This window comes from Gavialis gangeticus, unplaced genomic scaffold, assembly GCF_001723915.1.
Source record: "Gavialis gangeticus isolate Ggan-Ray unplaced genomic scaffold, GavGan_comp1, whole genome shotgun sequence".
Lineage (NCBI taxonomy): Eukaryota > Metazoa > Chordata > Crocodylia > Gavialidae > Gavialis > Gavialis gangeticus.
Window position 1 is genome coordinate 5,033,788 of NW_017729026.1, and position 18,072 is coordinate 5,051,859.

The 18,072-nt window shown below is 41.6% G+C and overlaps 1 protein-coding gene across 3 annotated transcripts in view; it reads right to left on the reverse strand.

The window, feature by feature from the left end:
• Positions 1–18,072, reverse strand: part of L3MBTL3 (l(3)mbt-like 3 (Drosophila)) — a 232,181-nt gene that overhangs the window by 92,001 nt on the left and 122,108 nt on the right. For all 3 annotated transcript variants that reach the window (XM_019520294.1, XM_019520296.1, XM_019520295.1), the window contains exons 12-15: positions 15,427–15,503; positions 7,317–7,402; positions 3,824–3,934; positions 2,110–2,224 (exon numbers count right to left, since the gene is read on the reverse strand). In XM_019520294.1, the coding sequence (XP_019375839.1) occupies positions 2,110–2,224; positions 3,824–3,934; positions 7,317–7,402; positions 15,427–15,503 (389 nt within the window). The remainder of the gene's footprint in view (positions 1–2,109; positions 2,225–3,823; positions 3,935–7,316; positions 7,403–15,426; positions 15,504–18,072) is intronic.

An 18,072-nucleotide genomic window follows, 5' to 3' on the forward strand; every position in this document is an offset into this window, starting at 1 on the left:
GGTCCCTTCCGACCCTTAATCTATGAATCTATGAATAAAATTACCCAAATAACTGTAATTTGGCCCTCAACCTGCTAAAGCATGTGGTTGAATTAGATGACCTAGGGAGGTCCCTTTCAGCCCTACTTTTTAATGATTCAATATATATTATGATATCGTCTTTAATTTTACATGATCACATATTATTTTTTCCACAGGCCCCATCCCACATTCAGTGTACTGGATGGGCAATGCTCACTTAAAAATCAGCTATTAATCAATTGTCTTCCTGTTGTTCAATGCTTGACTCCTGTATCTTATTTGTTGCACAGTGTTTAGACCCAACTCTGGGGACAGAATTATTAATTTTCTCATGGTCTGGTTACTGGCACTCATTCTACTGAGTACTTCAGAAATATTAATATATATTCTTCCATAATACCTTGTGAGATGAGAGAATATTTTCATCATTTTAGAGATAGAGTTTTGAGACTTAAAGGTTAGTTGCATGTTTCCACTATTTCTAGGTAGTGCTTTGAAACACCAAACACTTATTTTTTTAGAATACTTGGCACTGTACAGTACTTCTTGTATGCCAAACACAACTCCTACTGACTTCAGTTCAGATGCAAGATATAAATCAGACCTCCCGATCTCCAGTAGCCATAAAATGAAGAATATACAATTTGCAATCACTTGCTAAAAGTTGGTTTAACTAACTTACATAGCAAACATTGGAACAGGGACCAGGAAGATATGGAATCCAATTCTCTAGGCAGCACTCAACTGCCTTAACCATGAAACAATTCTCTCTCCTCTTGCAAACCCCAGCCTCATTCATAATGCACCATCTAACTTATGCAATAAATGAGGCAGGGTTTCTGCAGACAACAGCCTCTTTCACTACTGCAGTCATATTATCCTGCCACAAGGGCCATTTTGTACAAGGATCCAATGGTCTTGCAGGTTCTGAAGAAATTCCCTTCAACATAGGGTGCTTACAGATATCTGCCTGTTGGGTCAGAGCCTGGTTGCACCGGCCTTGGCCAGCAGGCAGGGGTACTCCAACAGCCTCTTTGGAGGCTGTTAAAATGCCACTCTCCTCAGCCCTGCTCTGCTCCTCCCCAGCTTTGGGGTTGTCACTGTGGGAGGAAGCAGACAACACAGACCTGTTGGTTGCGTTTGAATAGCCAGAGCTAGGGAGGGGGGTGTGGAATGGAGCCCCCTTGCCTTGAGGGTGCAGCCTGGCTCCCCACAATATCCCAGCCAAGGTAGCGGGGGGGGCCCTGCAAGGCAAGGGGGCTACATTCCATACCCCCCCCCCACACCTCTGGCCATTCAAAAGCAGTCGGCTGCTCCCTCCCCTTCCTCCTCCTTCCCCCACTGACAGTCCCAGGGAGAGGGCTGAGCTGATGCTGCTGGCATGAGCACCAGCCCAGCCCTGTCCCTGCACAAAAAATTAACCCTGGAGGAAGTATAAGTTCCTTAAAGCACTCTGCTTTAGAGTGCCCTAATCTAATACATTTTACCAGGGTTAACTTGTCATGCAATGAGCCATTTTAAAAGCACTCTGCAGCCACAGCTGTAGAGCATTTTGAGGGGCCCAATCATGTGAAAAATGTCACTTGTGTAAGCACCCATAGACAAATGTTGCCCAAAAGAGGAAGTTTGAGGTTTGGCTTAGTCTGTTGATTGGGCATAGTATTTTAATCAAGTGACTTTTCAAAAATAAGTTGCAGTGTTGGTCTTGCAAAGCAAGTTAACATTGCTGCTGTATGAAGAGACAAGACGCTGCAAATCAAAGCCCAGCCTTACTGAATTTTGTCACTAACTTTCACAGGGCCAGAATTTAATCCTAGATCTTTGTAATTCTTCAGGATATGAATGTAATTCTTATGGACAAAGATAAATGTTGTATTTAATCTACAAGTTCAGTAAAACCACCTTTTAAAAAAGTGATTTTGTCAAGCTTCCCATCATGTTCATTTTGTTGACAATGCCACCCTTACTTTATTTTGCATATACTAATTGCTACTTTCCCTAATACAATGTCACAGAGGTAATGCTAAACAAATTTTGCATGTATTTTAACATTATTACTTTAAAATAGGATCTTAAGATCTCTCTTACTAAGAGGGGGGTGAAGAGGATGTCCAGTTTTTGCACACCAGCCAGCAGGATGGATATCAGGGCTATCTGCATCAGTCCAGTAATCATAAATACTGTCCCAGCCATCAAAGTGCACCTAAAAGTAAAATAAAGATTTTTTTTAAATAAAAAAATACATTTTAGACCAGAAAGAGTCTTTGTCATTATCTCCGCATGAAACTGTCAGAATGATGGATGTTAATGCTAACTCCATTAGAGAAATCCTTTAAGAGAACTGCAGATGTTACACAGGAAAGAACTAAAAACTAGATTTTGCATTGAAGGGAAAGCAGTTTAACTGGTTACTTTAATGCAAACCAAACAGGTCCCTTTTTGCATATCATTGTCAGGTTCAAAATACATGAGTTCAGGATAGTTATTAATATTATTATGTTGGTACAGTAACACTTTAGACTAGTAAGGGCCAATTTTCCAGAGGGACTGGACATAAAGGCATTATATCAGTCTTCTGATACAAGGCGTCACTCTCGCCTATCCACCTTTAAAAAAGAAAAAGGAGGTACAGCTCTTCAAGGTAGACAATTAATCTAAGCGAGAATATATTATGTAAATCCATACAAAATAATCACTGTCAAGCAGAGTAGCCATTGATTTCTTCTATTCACGTATGACTGAAAGAACTAACTTATTAAAATTATTCTGGTAATGAAAACCCCTCCTCTTTTTTATGTTCTTACATATAAAACAGTACATGAAATGCTCTGTCACTATACAATATGAAGGTAATTAAACTATTTACCCAACAAACCACATATCCTGGGTTGGTGTGTTTTCTTGACAATATCAAACTAATGCATAATTTATACAGAAAATGTGTAGGTGTGGAGATGAGTCTTTTGATACTTCTGATGACTCCCCAGTTTTTGCTAATTTTGATTCAAAATGAAATGTCAATTGTATTTGTCACTTCCAACATCACTTATGTGACATACGCTTAATAACCCTCTGTAAACTGCAGAACAGAATATCTCTTATTTCATTTCCGTTTAGCTAACTATCTAGAAAATGCCAGTACCTAACAGTTAAAAGTTTTGGTTTTTAAGGCATCTATATAACATAAGAAAACAAAAAACAAAAAGAAACACAAGCATACAACTGCCAGAAAAAAAGCAATGTCCCTCATCAAATCTGTGATATGAAATTAATCCAATGTCAAGTCCAGAATTTAAAACAAAATTCCTGAAATGGAAAGGAACACAGAATCATTTTTTTTTTAGATTTCCTCTGTCTCCCTTGGGCTCCTGCAGTGTGGAAGTTATAAACACATTTTATTAAACTAGTTCAAATATGGTACAAAAATACAAATGTCACTGATTTTTTTTGATACCAGTATTAAATCAACATTCTTCTATGAATAGACAATTGCTTTAGATCTGTTATTGCTAATGCTATTTCGCAGAACATTCAATCCTTTGCTCCAAAGCAATCTACGTCATCATATATCACTGATCAAAAGGGTAATTCAGGGACCCCTTCCAAATCAGTTATATCAAATTAATCACAGAGGAGGAAATGGAAATGGTTTTAGTATCACAGGTCCAAATGACTCTCATCCCTCCTGTGTAAGCTAAAAAATTGCCATAAAAGCCTGAACTTGGAAGTATAGTATTTTGTTTTACAAAATTACTGTTATCATGAACGAAGGAGAATCCTCAGTTTAAAGAGAGAGACTTACTTTTATCCTATGGTCATCAGTATCTACAATTGTTGCTACTCTGATAAATGCTGAATTTCTCTTGTCAACTACCTCAAGTTTCATATTTTTCTGAAATCCATGAGATGGTTTCTGTGATGGGAGAAGAAGAGTATTTCAGTGAAATGTAAAAAACCCCCAGTTATATAAAATACATATTAAGAGAAATCCCCCTGCAGAAACAAATCAAAACATTAAAATTGTGTACTAGAATTACGGTACTAGGCTAGAAAAATACTTTACTTTTTGAGACTTTTAATCTTAGTCCATGTCATTTAATCAGTAATAATAAAGAAAAGATATAATTCTTTTACAAAAAATGTAGCCATTTTCCCTTATACCTTGTATAAACATGTTAACAACATTTCAGTCTCTAATCGTTTCTTGGGCAGCAAGTTGACCAATTGTCCCTTCTTACACTTGCAAGTGTATCTTAGATCACAAAGCTATTAGCAAACTTACATAAGACAACGCCCGTTTCAGAGTAAATGTGACAACAATAACTGACAACGCAAGTATAAGTGTCTTATCATTATAAAAGTGCTGCATGATTTAAAACAGAAAGGACCTCAACATTTTGTTTCAGAAGACTATTTCTGCATCAAGAGGGATATGATCCTATCAACTCCCATGTACAGCAACCAATTTGAGTTATAGATTACTTAAAATAGAAATGATTTAAGTACCATAAGCATTTATTTTTCTACCTTTTAAAATTTTTTTAAAAAGTCTCTTTTTGACAGCCTATCTCCAAACTACCACTATTTTTTCATAGCCACTATATCAGAACACTACCCTCCAGCAGAAAAACATGTTGTACTCAATTATTTCAGCAACAGATCATACCACAGCGTATGATCAGACTTTACCCAGAAGTTCAATGAGACACTTCAGACTGTTTTTTTCAATAAAATCTGTTTTCCTAGATTTAATCTAGTAATGAATATGCACTGGTATTAAACAATTAACGTCTAGTTGCAAAAATGTAGCCTCAAAATAACAAGACTTTTATGAACATTATACTTAGCATCTTCATAGAATGCAATGTATTTTAAGTCAAATGTGCTATTTTGTGTATTCCAACATAAGATTATAGTATACCTAGACCAGAACTGAAAACAACATTATGACTTGTGATCAGAACAGGAAACAATTCTCCTATTCTCAGACTTCAGAAGACATTTTTTACTTCAGAATAGATTATCCAGTGGACCCCAATCCTCACAGACTAATAATCCCATTAGGGCCTTGTTACCTATTGCACTTTGAGGTAATCAAATGTTGACTGGTATTAGTGCTAGCTCAGTTTGGAGCAGTCACACCTTAAGGCTAAAAACCTTCTCTGACTGCCCCCTACCTGCACAGCTGTGAGTTGCCACTTACAGGCTTGATAAACCAGAACTGGCTTCTATCCCTGCTGTAGGTAGAGGTGTGTGAGAGATGAGTTGGGGTAGGGAGCCAGTGCTGGGTAGGCAGCATGAAGCTGGGTGACAGAGAGTTAATGGGATGAGGAAGGAATGGAAGAATGAAATGGGAGACGGAAAAGAAATAGGGGTGGGGGGAAGAGTGGTGAAATAAAGAAAATCAGCCACTGAAGGATAAAATAACAAGTAAAAGACAAGAATGTAAAAGGAGGAAGTAAATTAAAGATGGACTCATGTTTTAATAAACTGGGATTTGGGATTGGGGTGTGGAGTGCTGGTTATGCTTCCCAGGATGCCTGAGAGGTGGAAGCAGTGAGGAAAGGCACTTTTGGGGGAGCTACTGCCACTGCCCCAGGAAAAGAAGCTCCAGCTCGTGGGGCCACATCTGGTCCCCTACCTTGTTCCCCTCACACACTCCTAGACTCCACTCTGCACCCTGCAACCTGGCTAACTAGCATGTGCTCTGTAAGCACTTTGTATGGTGTCGCACCCCTGCTGATAGGAAGGTCACAATCCTAGGGGCATGCTGAGGAGTTGGCTTGGTGCCAGAACCAGAACTGGGCAGTAGAGTTCAGGGGATGGACAATGCTCACCAATGGTAAGGCTTCAACAAACTGATCCTAAGCCAACCTGTCTTTAACCTAATCTGACTTTTAACTAAAGTAGGACAATGTTAGCTTAGGTTTTGCTTTGTTGGGCTCATGTAGATCTCATTCTCAGCAAACAAACTAATAAAGTTCTGTTGTATACAAATGAGTTGATGGACCACCTTCATAGGCAATGTTTGGGGATCAAAAGTGGCAGATCCTACTGGGTGTGAGTAACAGAAGAGGACTTAGATGGACTCGTGGAAGGGGAAAGGATCTGACGACTCTGCTTAGATCCTTCTTCTCAGGTCAGAACTCTCCAGGATCTTGATTGCGACCTTCCTCCTTCACAAATACAATTTTATAACAGCCCAGCTCTTGGTTTGATCATTCTGGTTGATCACTGAAGATTTGGCCAGTCTTGCTCAACACTTTTTCACATTTTTTAGTGAAAAATATCAGTGAACTAATAATAAAATTCAGTAAACTAGAGCAGATCACTGGAACTAAAGGCTAGCACCATGTATCCATTTTAGTATAATTCATTTCTTAGCATCATGATAATATATATATATTTTTTTTAAAGCAGCTTTGCATTCCAAAAGCTGAAGAAAACAGAGGAAGATCAGCCTAGGAAAGGGGTGCTCAACCTTCGGCCCATGGACTACATCCAACATGGAACCACGGCATTCAGCTTGCAGATCTCTCTGAGTTGAGAAATTTGGCAGCAAAGGAAAAGTGACAATTTTCACCAGCTGCCAAATTCCCAAGCCCCCTGTGGTGGGTCAGGGATGGGCCACACCCCATACCACCTCCTCCCCACACAGTCAGACCAGGCCAGGCCACATCCTCTTTACCCTGTACAGCAGGTTGGAGTCAAGCCACGCTCCCCCAGGGCTGGATCAGGGCAGAGCCACACCTCCTTCCCCCCATGTGGGTAGATCATGGCCGGGACACCCCCTCGCCCCCTGCCTCATGGGGCTGAGTCAAGCCCCCTTTCCCCCACACAGGTGGACTGGGGCTGAGCTGCCCCTGTCCCACTGTGTGCAGCTGGATGGGGCTCTGCCACGCCTGCCCTGGGCACCAGATCGGGACCATTAGCTACATTTGGCTCATCGATGGACTGGGCACTACCTATCTTGTCCACCAAGCAAAAAGATTGAACACCACTAGACTAGGACATGAATCTTTGGTGCTAACTGAGACAGCAATGCCTTTTACTTCCTTGAACAAACCCCTGCCTCACTGTGGCTGCTTTATGTACCATCTGTAAAGTAGGGTAATATTTACCTGTATCCCAGGTGTGATACAATCACTCACTAGCTGGCTAAGTGTTATTAGAGTAAATTAGTTGAAAAGATTTCATGATTTCCCCACTGAATTCAAAATTCATCTAAAAACAAATCATTTACTGTACATTCTATGACTATTTAAAATATAAGAATAATATGAGCACTCTCTCACCACTTTAAAAGCCCTTGCAGGTGCAGGTAAAGAACTGGTTTCCTCCAAATATTTTTCCCAAGAAAAATGTTTAGCCTGCGGGTAATCTAACAGAAAAAATATAAAAGCAAAGTTTAATTATGTCAGGTAAATAATATAATACAATGTATATAACAGTACAATAATCTAGAGATTCTTAATGCAAATATTAACTTCTTTAAATTTAAATTCAAAGAAGAGGCACTTATTCTAGATACCTATGACATACGTGCTGAATAAACCAAAAACTGAAACAGTAACCCTTTAACAGTAGTCCATATGATATGGACTAACTAGCATCACCACAGGCTTGACTGGGGGAGGTAAGTAATATATACAGCAAGACCTATCAATTCCTGTGTATTAAAGTATTTCACTCTAATCTTAAAAGTTCACAATAGGGCTGTCCAAGTGCAAGTGGTGCCCTGCGGGCCACATGTAGCCCATGAGGGGTTAAACTGCCGCCCATGTGATTGCCCACCATGAAGTTCAGAGCCTTTGGTCACTGCTGGCAACTCAAAATTGATAGCAGGGGGAAAAGGGGAGGCAAGCAGCAGCAACGTTTACCTGCACTGATGCAGCAGCTCTGGCAGTTGTGTTGACAAGCCACTGCCAAAAGCAAGTCATCTGACCTGTGAGAAGTCCCATGGGCTGGATCAGGCACACAGGGCCAAATAAGTTGAACAGTCCTGCTCTATAGGTTTAAGCTTTTGCCAAATACTAGTCTGAACCTATGCCAGCCACATACCAGTTTATAGTACATATGACTACTTGCTAGCCCCAACTTCTAAGAATACTCCCCAGATTTACACTATGCCTACGTAAAAAGCCGTCATTCTAAAAAAACAGATTTTAAACTATCGTTTACAAATGCTTTATATAAAAAGTCGTGATTTTTCCTAAACTTGCATTGGATTTTGCTAATAAAAAGACTTAGGCACTACAAGTGAGGTAACACAGCTTTGTCCCTACCCCTAATGCAAGTCTACATGAAGGTACTCCCTGCCCCCTTCAGAATTAGAGTTCAGAGTCAGATTTCTCTTGAAAGTAAGTACTTACTATTGCTCCTTGAAAACAGTGAGCTCTGCTCAGTTTCTTTTAAAAGCATGACTAAAAAAGAGGAGGTGGTAAGTGTCCATTTTTTCAGTAAGAGCCTGGCGGTTATTGCACTAACCTGGGACCTGAGAGACCCAGATTTAATGCCCTTCTCCACCTGATATGATTCAGAACCATACCTCTCACCTTCCAGAATGTGTTATCCATCAGGTTATACACAGAGAAGAAAGGAATGGAAGATTCATAAGGTCAGGAAGAGGGAGATCCCAGAACTGTCTCTTTTATATCTAATGACTGTTTAATGTAAAACACATAAACTAAAATGTGACTTGGGACCAGAACTTGGGACTTGCCCTAACCCAGGTGAACGACCTAACCACTATACTCAGGTACCCTCTTATGCTCTCCTTAGCCCCATAAATCTTGTATGCCTTACTGCACAGTGGGATTGTTTCAACAAGACCAGTGGAGAGTTCACACCCCTATTCCAGACTTGCCTCTTAATTTAGTGGTTAGAGCACTTTCCTGGCATGTGGGTTTGAACTTCCTAAGGCTGAGAAGGGAACTGATTCTAAGGGCACCTTGACACATGCTCTGGGGGTGTGGGTGGCACTTTAATTAGAGCAGGTCTAATTAAAGCACTGCTGTGTTTCCTGTATCAGCGGTCACACACTTAAAAATGGCAGTAGAGGTGCTTGAACAAAAGCTCATTTGACAAGCTTTAGTTCAAGCCCCCCTGCCACCATTTTTAAGCACAGGATACGGATACACGAGACACAGGAGGCTGATGGAGCATGGCAATTGCAGACTCAAGTAACTGAGTCTTCTCTGATGGGCTGGAATTCCAGCATGTTGGGCAGCCTCCAAACTCATGTATTAGGCGCCTCACATTTCCCACTTCCTTGGCAAGTGCTGTAACAGGACTATTATATGAGGTGGGCAACACTACCATTTCTTCTCCCTATGTTTTTAAAAAAGGAAAAAAAAACCCAATAATAGTTATGACTGCATTTTCTGAGGGGCCAGTCTTGATGTGTGGTCGGTATGCTCAGAATGTGCAGACTGGAGCTCGGGACTCAGTTACAAGTCCCTCTCTGGACCTCTGTCGGGACTTTGTTACAACTCTGGAGGGTGTTTTGATTCCAACAAAACCAAGGCACAAGCTTGGTGCGTATTCTCCAAGCCAGGACAATTCTGGGAAGGCGCAGAAGGCAGAACTGCAGGCACCTCAGGAACTTTCAGACTGAACAAGGAGGCCCCTGAGGAACTTAGTCACCTCCAGAGTCAGTGACCTGACTGAGCAACTGATTAGGTGTTTTGGGGGAGTAGAACTAGGGGTGCACCAACAGAGATTTTTTGGGATGATACCAATGGCCGATTTTTAACGAATCACATCAGCTGATACTAATCTGATTGCCACTATGCAGCCCAGCAGGTTGGAGGGCGGCTGGCAGGTCTGTTGTGGGGAAAGGGGTGAGGGGGAGGGAAGGAGCGTGGTGCGGACAGATCAAGGCTCCCGTGGTGAGGGAGGGAGTGGGGCTGGGGCAGGCACTGCTCAGCTGGGGAAGGGCACAGGACTGTGCCATGAGCGGCTTGTCTGGGGTGGGGCATGGGGGGGGGGCAGCTCCCACCACTGCATGCACTCAGGAAGGCATGTGGGGGGGTGTCCCAGGATCTGCATGGGGTGAGGGCGGGCTGCCACTGCGGGCTGGGGTGGTGCCGGGCTCTTCCCGGCAGGGGCCTGGGCTGGGCTGTGCTCAGGGCAGGTGGTGGTGAGGGGGCTATAGCCACCCCAAAATTCGCCATAGCCCCATAGGCCCTCTCCCAGTGCCGCTACCATCTGTGCTAAGTGCAGCCCAGCCCAGCCCCCACACCGGGAACAGCACATTGCAGACCTGGCCCCAGCTTGCTGTGCCAGTCCACCCTCACCCTATGTGCAGATCCAGAGGCACACACCCTCCATACCCTCCCAGGTGCGTGTAGCAGCAGGAGCTGCCCTCCCCACCCTGGACAAGCTGCTCGTGGTTCTGTCCTGCACCCCACCCCAGCTGTGCGGCGCCTGCCCCAGCCCCACTCCCTCCCTCACTGTGGGGGCCTCAATCTGACCTCCCCTTTCCCTCACGACAGACTTACCAGCAAACCTGGCTGCCCTCCACACTGCCGGGCTGCGCTCCTGGCCGCCTGCACGCTGTGCTGCGGCTGTGCGCATGCACAGGGCATTTATTAGCCAGATTATTAGTCACATCAGCTAAAAAAAAAACTGATTTCCAATACTTTTAATTTTCCTTATATCGGTGCCAATCCGATATAAACCTATGTATTGGTGTACCTCTACTAAGAACCCTAATATCCACCTAAGCCCTTTTCTGGACCTAACTCTAAATGTGTAAAGTTCTGATTCATAATATAGCAGTGAATTACATCAGTATCTTATGTTTTGTATGTTCAAGTTGTTAAATAATAGGCTGTAATTAGTGTGCTGAAAGATTCCTGTTTACTATACACATCAAGATTGCTCTCAAAGTAGCTTATAATTTAATGGCCTTGAGATGTTTCAAAACTTCCCATGACTGCTATACACTCTGATTTTTCTTTCTCCTCCAGGGCTGTTGAAGTTATATCCTAGATTTAAATCCTTTAGCTTCAATACCAAAAGCCTACCTGCCTTTTATTTCTGTATTCTTAGTCTAACAGAAATTTTTTAAATTACAGAAAAGTTTTTGCAATGGTGTCACATTAATCACACACAAAGTGCTTCTAAACAAGGAGTTTATTTCCTCATTAATAATCCATGGAATAACAAAGTAAGGAATAAGGCAAAAGAGAGAAAATATGTATCTTCTGAGTAACAATATAAGTCTCTGCCACAAAAGGCACAGGATTTGATGGAGGTTTACGCAGACGTAATTGTTGGGACAGTATTTCTTGCTCATAAGCAAAAAAAAAAAAGTTTCTCTTAATTGAAAATCTTTATCCTAAGAAATTCATGAAAAAACATGCTGCACGATATCTCACACCTCAGTTTCTTCACTTAAAAAAAGACTGCTCTGATTCCCATGATCTGTCTAAGCTGTGAAAATACAGATCCTTCCAACTGCTGATTGCCTTCTAGCTGAGGGTTGGACTTTTTTCCCTTTATACAACATGAAAATAGTGGCCTCCCAGATTATCACATATGTCTGTTGGTGGAATCAAGCCCATATGCTACTTCTGTAGCTCCTTCCAGGTTCTACTCAGTTCAGCCCACTCCCTCAGTTAAGGCTTTCATTTTTCTGCACACAAAATGATTCCTGAGTGCTTTTCTTGGATGTTAACCAAAATGACTGGCCCTGTACAGCTCTTTAAATGTTTTCTTTCTCCTTTTTTGTTTCATAAGTGAAACTCATACCATGTAGCTAGGAATTTACTTTGAGAAACAATTTTTTTACTCAATCTCTTAGTTTGAAGGAAACAGGTCTTTGTGGGATATAAATGTCTCTTTTACATACACAGCTGGAAAATGGATTATATCCATTCAAGTCCTTCAGTGTTGTCAACAAAAAAATATTGCTGAAGTCTTTGTATGTAAACTTCAAATCCTCCACATTGGCATGGATGCTATCGATTTTCTCACATACAACTGTTTTCGTCTTTTTCCTTTTTAATTCCTAAACCTTATGCTTTTGCCATGGCAGTCACCTTGTTCTTTCAAAATAATCCCTTTAAAGGCATCCCAGGCTCTTTATCAGTTTTCTTCTAAATCCTTAGAACTCCAAGACATTGTTTATATACTATATTTTCTCACAGACAACACAAACCTTTTTCCCTAAAATCAGCCTTCCAAAACTGGAAGAAATGTATTAAGTGAGGAAACTTGGGACAGAAACATCCTCCTTTGATTCCTGCTTCCCAGTGTAGCAACTGTAGCATTACTATTCAGGCAGCCGAGGAAGTCAGTTTACTTAATGGCTCATTGCTCTTCAAGCCATAGGTTTTTGTTAAGGATTGTCTCTCTTTTCAAATAGTCTTGATGTTTCACTAATGAAGCTAAACTTTCTCTTGGTTATTTTGCTGTCTGCTGGCTGTTCCTAGTCTCTCCCCTCCTATGGCTGTGTACACATATTCAAATGAGCTGCAAGAATTCTTCCAGGTTTGTTCTCCTGGCAGAGAAACTTACCCAGAGCCATATGTGCAGACATTTTAATACTGAGTCTCTGAAGAGTGAAGAGCTTTCAGTGCTGACACTGTACAGCTGCGGGGGGTGGGGGGGGTGGCATCTCATTATGCTTTGCAGGCTTCCTTAGTCTGCCTGGCAACCGGTGGCAGCAGTGCATAGGGTAGCTCTCACTGGCTGACCCAGAGTGCCCATGTTCAGCCTGTGTTTCCCTGCAGTACAATGTGGGGATTGTAAAGGGGTGTGTTCTGCTCTCTACTAAAGCATCAGAGTCCAGTGAGAGAGAGAGAGAGACTGTCTCACTCGGAGGGAGGAAGGAACACTACACAACTATGTTCTTTTCTGAGACGAGCCATGGCGTATACGGACATTCACTTTTCCAGAAGAAACTCGCCTTCGAGTAACTAAACCCCAGTTGGTCCCAAGTTATTTTTCTCATGGAATGGCCATTTTTGACAAGGGAGAAAAGCCTGAACATCTGTACACTTGTGATTTTTCCTGGGAGAGCAGCGAGTCTTCACAAGAAACTGAATGTCTGTATGAGGCCCATTTCACAACCCTGGAAACTCTTTGGCCACATCCAGACAATCACATCAGTGCAGTATGCGGCACTGCAGACCCATCAGCAGTGGTACACACCACACATGCAGGCACTCCCTGCACTGCTACCATGCAGTACAGGGAGAGATTGGGGGATAGGGTTGTGGCTCAAAAAAACCCATGCTAAAAAAAAGTGGAGCAGTGCATGTGGCGGCAGTCTGCACTGCCCAAAACCAGAGCCTGGCCATATGGAGCCATGCTCCAGCTGCCAGTCAGGCTCCCAGCTGCAAGAGTGCCATGGCTACAGCTCCCCGAGGCCCCCAAGACCCCAGAGAAGGCTTCTGAAGCCAGCACAGTTGCCCCCCCCCACCCCACACAAGGTAACCTGCCACATGCCAGAGTATGCATGGCATGGGTATTGCCCGGGGACAAGTAGCAAGAACACAAGGTGTGCTGCTGCTACTTGTCTCCTGGGAAACAAATGCCTGTGCTCATCTGGACATGGCCCTTGGCTCTTTTCAAAATCTACGGAGACCAGTCTTCAGCAGCAAGTAGGATTCGATCTTTAATTAAGCGGGGGGGGACGACAAGTCAGCTCAAAATTAAGCTCTGAAACTGCTTTAAGTAGTCATAACTCTGGAAAACCCTTTTTCTTTTCATTCTGCCTTTCAAAAATAAACTGTGTATTATATTCTGGGGCATGCTCTATGCAGCAAAACATGGTAGCTACAATTCTACCATAATAACAATAAAAATAAACAAAGGAAACACACCTAAAGGGTTGCTTAGCTACAATATGCATAAATGCGCTTCACTCTCAGGTTTAGTCTCCATGCCAGCTCTAGGGACAGCTATATCAAATAACAATATTTTGTAAACTCTGATCCTGAAAGGAGCAATATCCAGTCACAACAGAGCTCCAAGTTATGCTATGAAAATTATATTGGCTAGCAACAGATGACATACACACTACTGTTAACACACTGATTTATCCCTGGTTGCATAGTAATTATTCTATGAATATCCATATTTACTCACATACTACAAGCAATTTTCCCCCAGAACTAACTTTCCAAAATAGGTGTGCATGTCTTAAGCAGGGAAACTGATTCTTTTTCTTCACAGGAATAGAAACAGGGAAAAAGAAGTGGCCTTGTGCCAAAATGGCTGCTATTTCTCCCTGGGGCAGCAGGCAGCAAAGACAGAGTCCCTCTCACAGCTCCTGAAAAGCAGGCTGAGGGTGAGCAAGCTACTGCATGCAGTCTGTAGTCTATTAATGAGACACTTTATTATTTATAGGAACTTATATACACAACTATTTACAGTAAAGAAATAATAATGGTATTACTGTCCTCGTAAGGGTCTGAGGCCCAGCCTTGCCATTGTCCTGCCACGCAAGAAAGTTCCTGCTGCCTCATCTATGCCATCTCCTGGAATGCCACACTTCCTGGATAAACCTATGTTTCCAAAAGGACTTACTCTATATTGGCCATGACTAGAAAATCTTTACTGCATTCTACAGAAACAAGACGTGTATCTTATTTGGGGAGTGTGGTATGAGAGAAAGTGTGATATATTTGGAAAATAAATAAGTTATACAGCCTGCTGCACTGAAGTTATACTGCACTGCTTTCACCACCAAGAACTTTTAGAATATTCTCTAGCTGACAGGGGACTCCAAAATACAGTACTGAAGTACGTGCGTCCTCTTTCTCTCTCTTTCTTTTCTGCATGCTCTCTTAGCTTCTCATTTTGATTTCCTTCTAAGAGCCCTTAAAAATGTTGTTCCCTTGCCAACCCAGGCCATCTATTCATTGATGCATTTATTTCCAAATCTGGTTCTTATGCAGACATTTTTCTTACCCAGCATTTCTGGACACCTGATAGTTATGCTGTCAACACTTGCTAAGTGCAAGACTCAGAAGCATATGAACAAATTCAGCCTATCACACAAAAAACAAAGCAAAACAAAAAAACCTAAAGAAACACACAGCACAGTAGAACTACAGAGGGGAAAAATACAGAGGAACACAGTTGCCTTGTCCCATTCCATTTCCCTTTTGAACTACCACCCTAGTCCCGCAGGATACTTTATATGGATGGTGGCCTCTTTAATATAGCATATATACTAGCCAAACAGGTAAGTCATTTGTGTACATTATCATTAATATTAATACATGAAGTACTCATGAGAAAAGCACTATAGCCCCCACCTAATATCAATCCTTAGCTACAGGACAAAAATTTCAGTAGAGTTATTATAAAGCTTGTCATGATTTTTAGCCAATGCTGAGGCTAGCTAAAATTTCTTCATTTCTTTCAGATCTGTAGTCTGTTACAAACCTGGAGGGGTGATTAGAGTTCTTTTATGTTCTTTACACCATCCAACAGGATGAATATGTGGACTGGCTGCCTCACACCTGGAAAGTAAAAATTGATGAAAATACATTCATTGTTATCTCACTTTTTAATATAAAAATACAAAATTATTTAAGAAATGGCAAAAAAGTTCCGAACTTTTCAACTCACAACATTAACTGTAAACATAACAAAAACATGGCAATATATTTAATCCAATCTGACTGCCATCTGAAAGGCCATAAAGTTTTTGCAACATACCAAGAAGAAAAGCAAAATATCAGTCAAAACACCTCCACTAAGAAGATCTTCCACCCACACATTCAAATCCAGCACTTCTAAGCCCACAACTTATATTTTAGCAACTTTTTACATGAAGGCAGAGAGGAAGTGCAAGCAATGCTTAAGGGCGCTGCTGCAATATGTTCTAACTGTCCTATAGAGCAATATTCACCCTAGTTTATGAGTGGTTCAAGTGAAGCTACACATAATACATTTCCATAACCCAAAAATGCATGTAAACACAATACAAATAAAAGAAACATAGATGCAACTACCATCCTGAGAGCAGATGAAAAACAGCACTTCTGGCATCAAACTATATATGGACCTCCAAACTAACCATGAATTTAGAAAACCTTCTAAACTGCTAACTGCCTTGACAAGTAGTAGAAAAACCTTCTGAATCATAAGAGGAGGCACCATCCTATAATACTCTCTACATGCTGCCTCAGCCACACTGAATCAAAAGCATCTTATATATCAGAGGAGACAACAGTTTATGTTAAATATGATGCTCCAGCCATTAACAGCACAAAAAAGCTGGATCATGCCTTACAAGGTAAGATAATCCCTGACTAAATCACTCCAATCAAGTGTCTATCTAACCTGCTTCTGAAACTTACCAGAAATGGAAATTCCATAAGTTCCCTCAAAGTCAGAAAGTTTGTCTTAATCTCCACCTAAATCTCCTCACCTGAAGTGTGAGTCCATTACTCCTAGCCCTGACCCTGTGGCCATAGGAGGATAGTTTATCTCCATCCTTTTTCTAATCACACTTCAGCTATTTGAAGACTTATCAAATCCCCCCTTAGCAGGAAGATTTGATGATGATGATGGGGAGGAGGAAGAGGAGGAGAGGAAAGAGAGTCAGAGGCTTTAAAAAGGCAGCACTCAAGTCTTTGATCCAACAGCACAAAGCAGAAAATGTTTACCATAACTCAAGGACAGATGTAGACTAGCTAGACTAGCTAAAATGTCACTTCTTTACAGGCAGCCAACCTTTAAAAAAACTTCAAGTTGTCATTTTCACTCAGGGTGCAATGAAATAAGAGAACATAAGGAAGGCCATTTCATACCTGAAAACTTGCCAAACATCTCTCCCAATTATATAATTAATCCAATATAAGATACTATCAAATGTATTCTGCTTCTTTCAAATTTCCTGGGCTATCATGGCTGCGATATCAATATGACACTATTACAATATACATACGATATACAATATATGCACTGCATATAGAGATACATCTACACCAATCTGAATACAAGATCAGGGTCTATACGATTATATCTATTCGTTTTCCTCAAGCTTCATTTGGCCAGCAAGTCTGCAAAGTGCCAGTATATTATGCATTCATATACCACTTTATTCATTAAAAATAATGGGCACATCTATGCTAAGTATCTCACAGAGCCAGTCCTGTGACTGCGGAGCTAACACTGGGAGATAAGAATCTCCTAGCCCAGGCCCTGCAATCACGGAGCGGGAGCTGGGAGCAGAGCCTGCCCCAGCAGCAGGGAGCTCCTGGGGGCATGGAGCCCGCACTTAGGATACAGCTGTCTCCTAGCCCCATACTCCCCGCCAGCCCCTGGGCTAACAGAGGGGGAACTAGAACTCCCCCTAGCTGCTGCAGGGGCCTGGTGCAGGGGGCAGGCGCAGTCTGTTGCTAGGAGCAGCAAATCTGGTCCCACATCCCTGCACATGTAGATGTGTGCCTGGGAGAATTTACTCTAGAGTAAACTGCTCCTGGATTATTTGCAGGTGTTGACACACCAGTGGTAAATAAAAAAAAAAAGGTTTGATCTTATTTAATATTCAACTTGGCTACTACCTATAGAATGCTATCAGGAGGATATTGGCACGAAAGAGAAGCATTAGTTGAAGGTATACAAGTTACCTTAACATCTAAACATGTCGAAGGTCTCATCACACAACCTAATTATGCAGTCTCTCCACACACAAAAGACTGCAGGATTGAACCCCTGGCTGTATCTCTAGAAAAGCACTGACTTTGAGCTTCTTCCATAAAGAAAAAAGCAAAGAAACATTTCATATTCAGAATTGCAAGAAGAGATACTCAAGCAAAGTGATTTTTAAAAGAAGCATTGCAGGAAAATAGCTGAAGTCCAATGTAGGTGTACTTAATAGCGTACATTAAATAACAGAAACACAAGCAGGATTTCTCATTACCGTTGTCACACAGCAAGCACTAGTCCAGTCTGGTACTTAAAAAAGACGCTAATGCTGAAAAATATTAGCACAATTATTTTGTGGATTTTTTAAATAAAATAAAAATGAACAGTAATGTCAATATTGCTTTATGTTACCTTCAAATACATCAAGTCCTA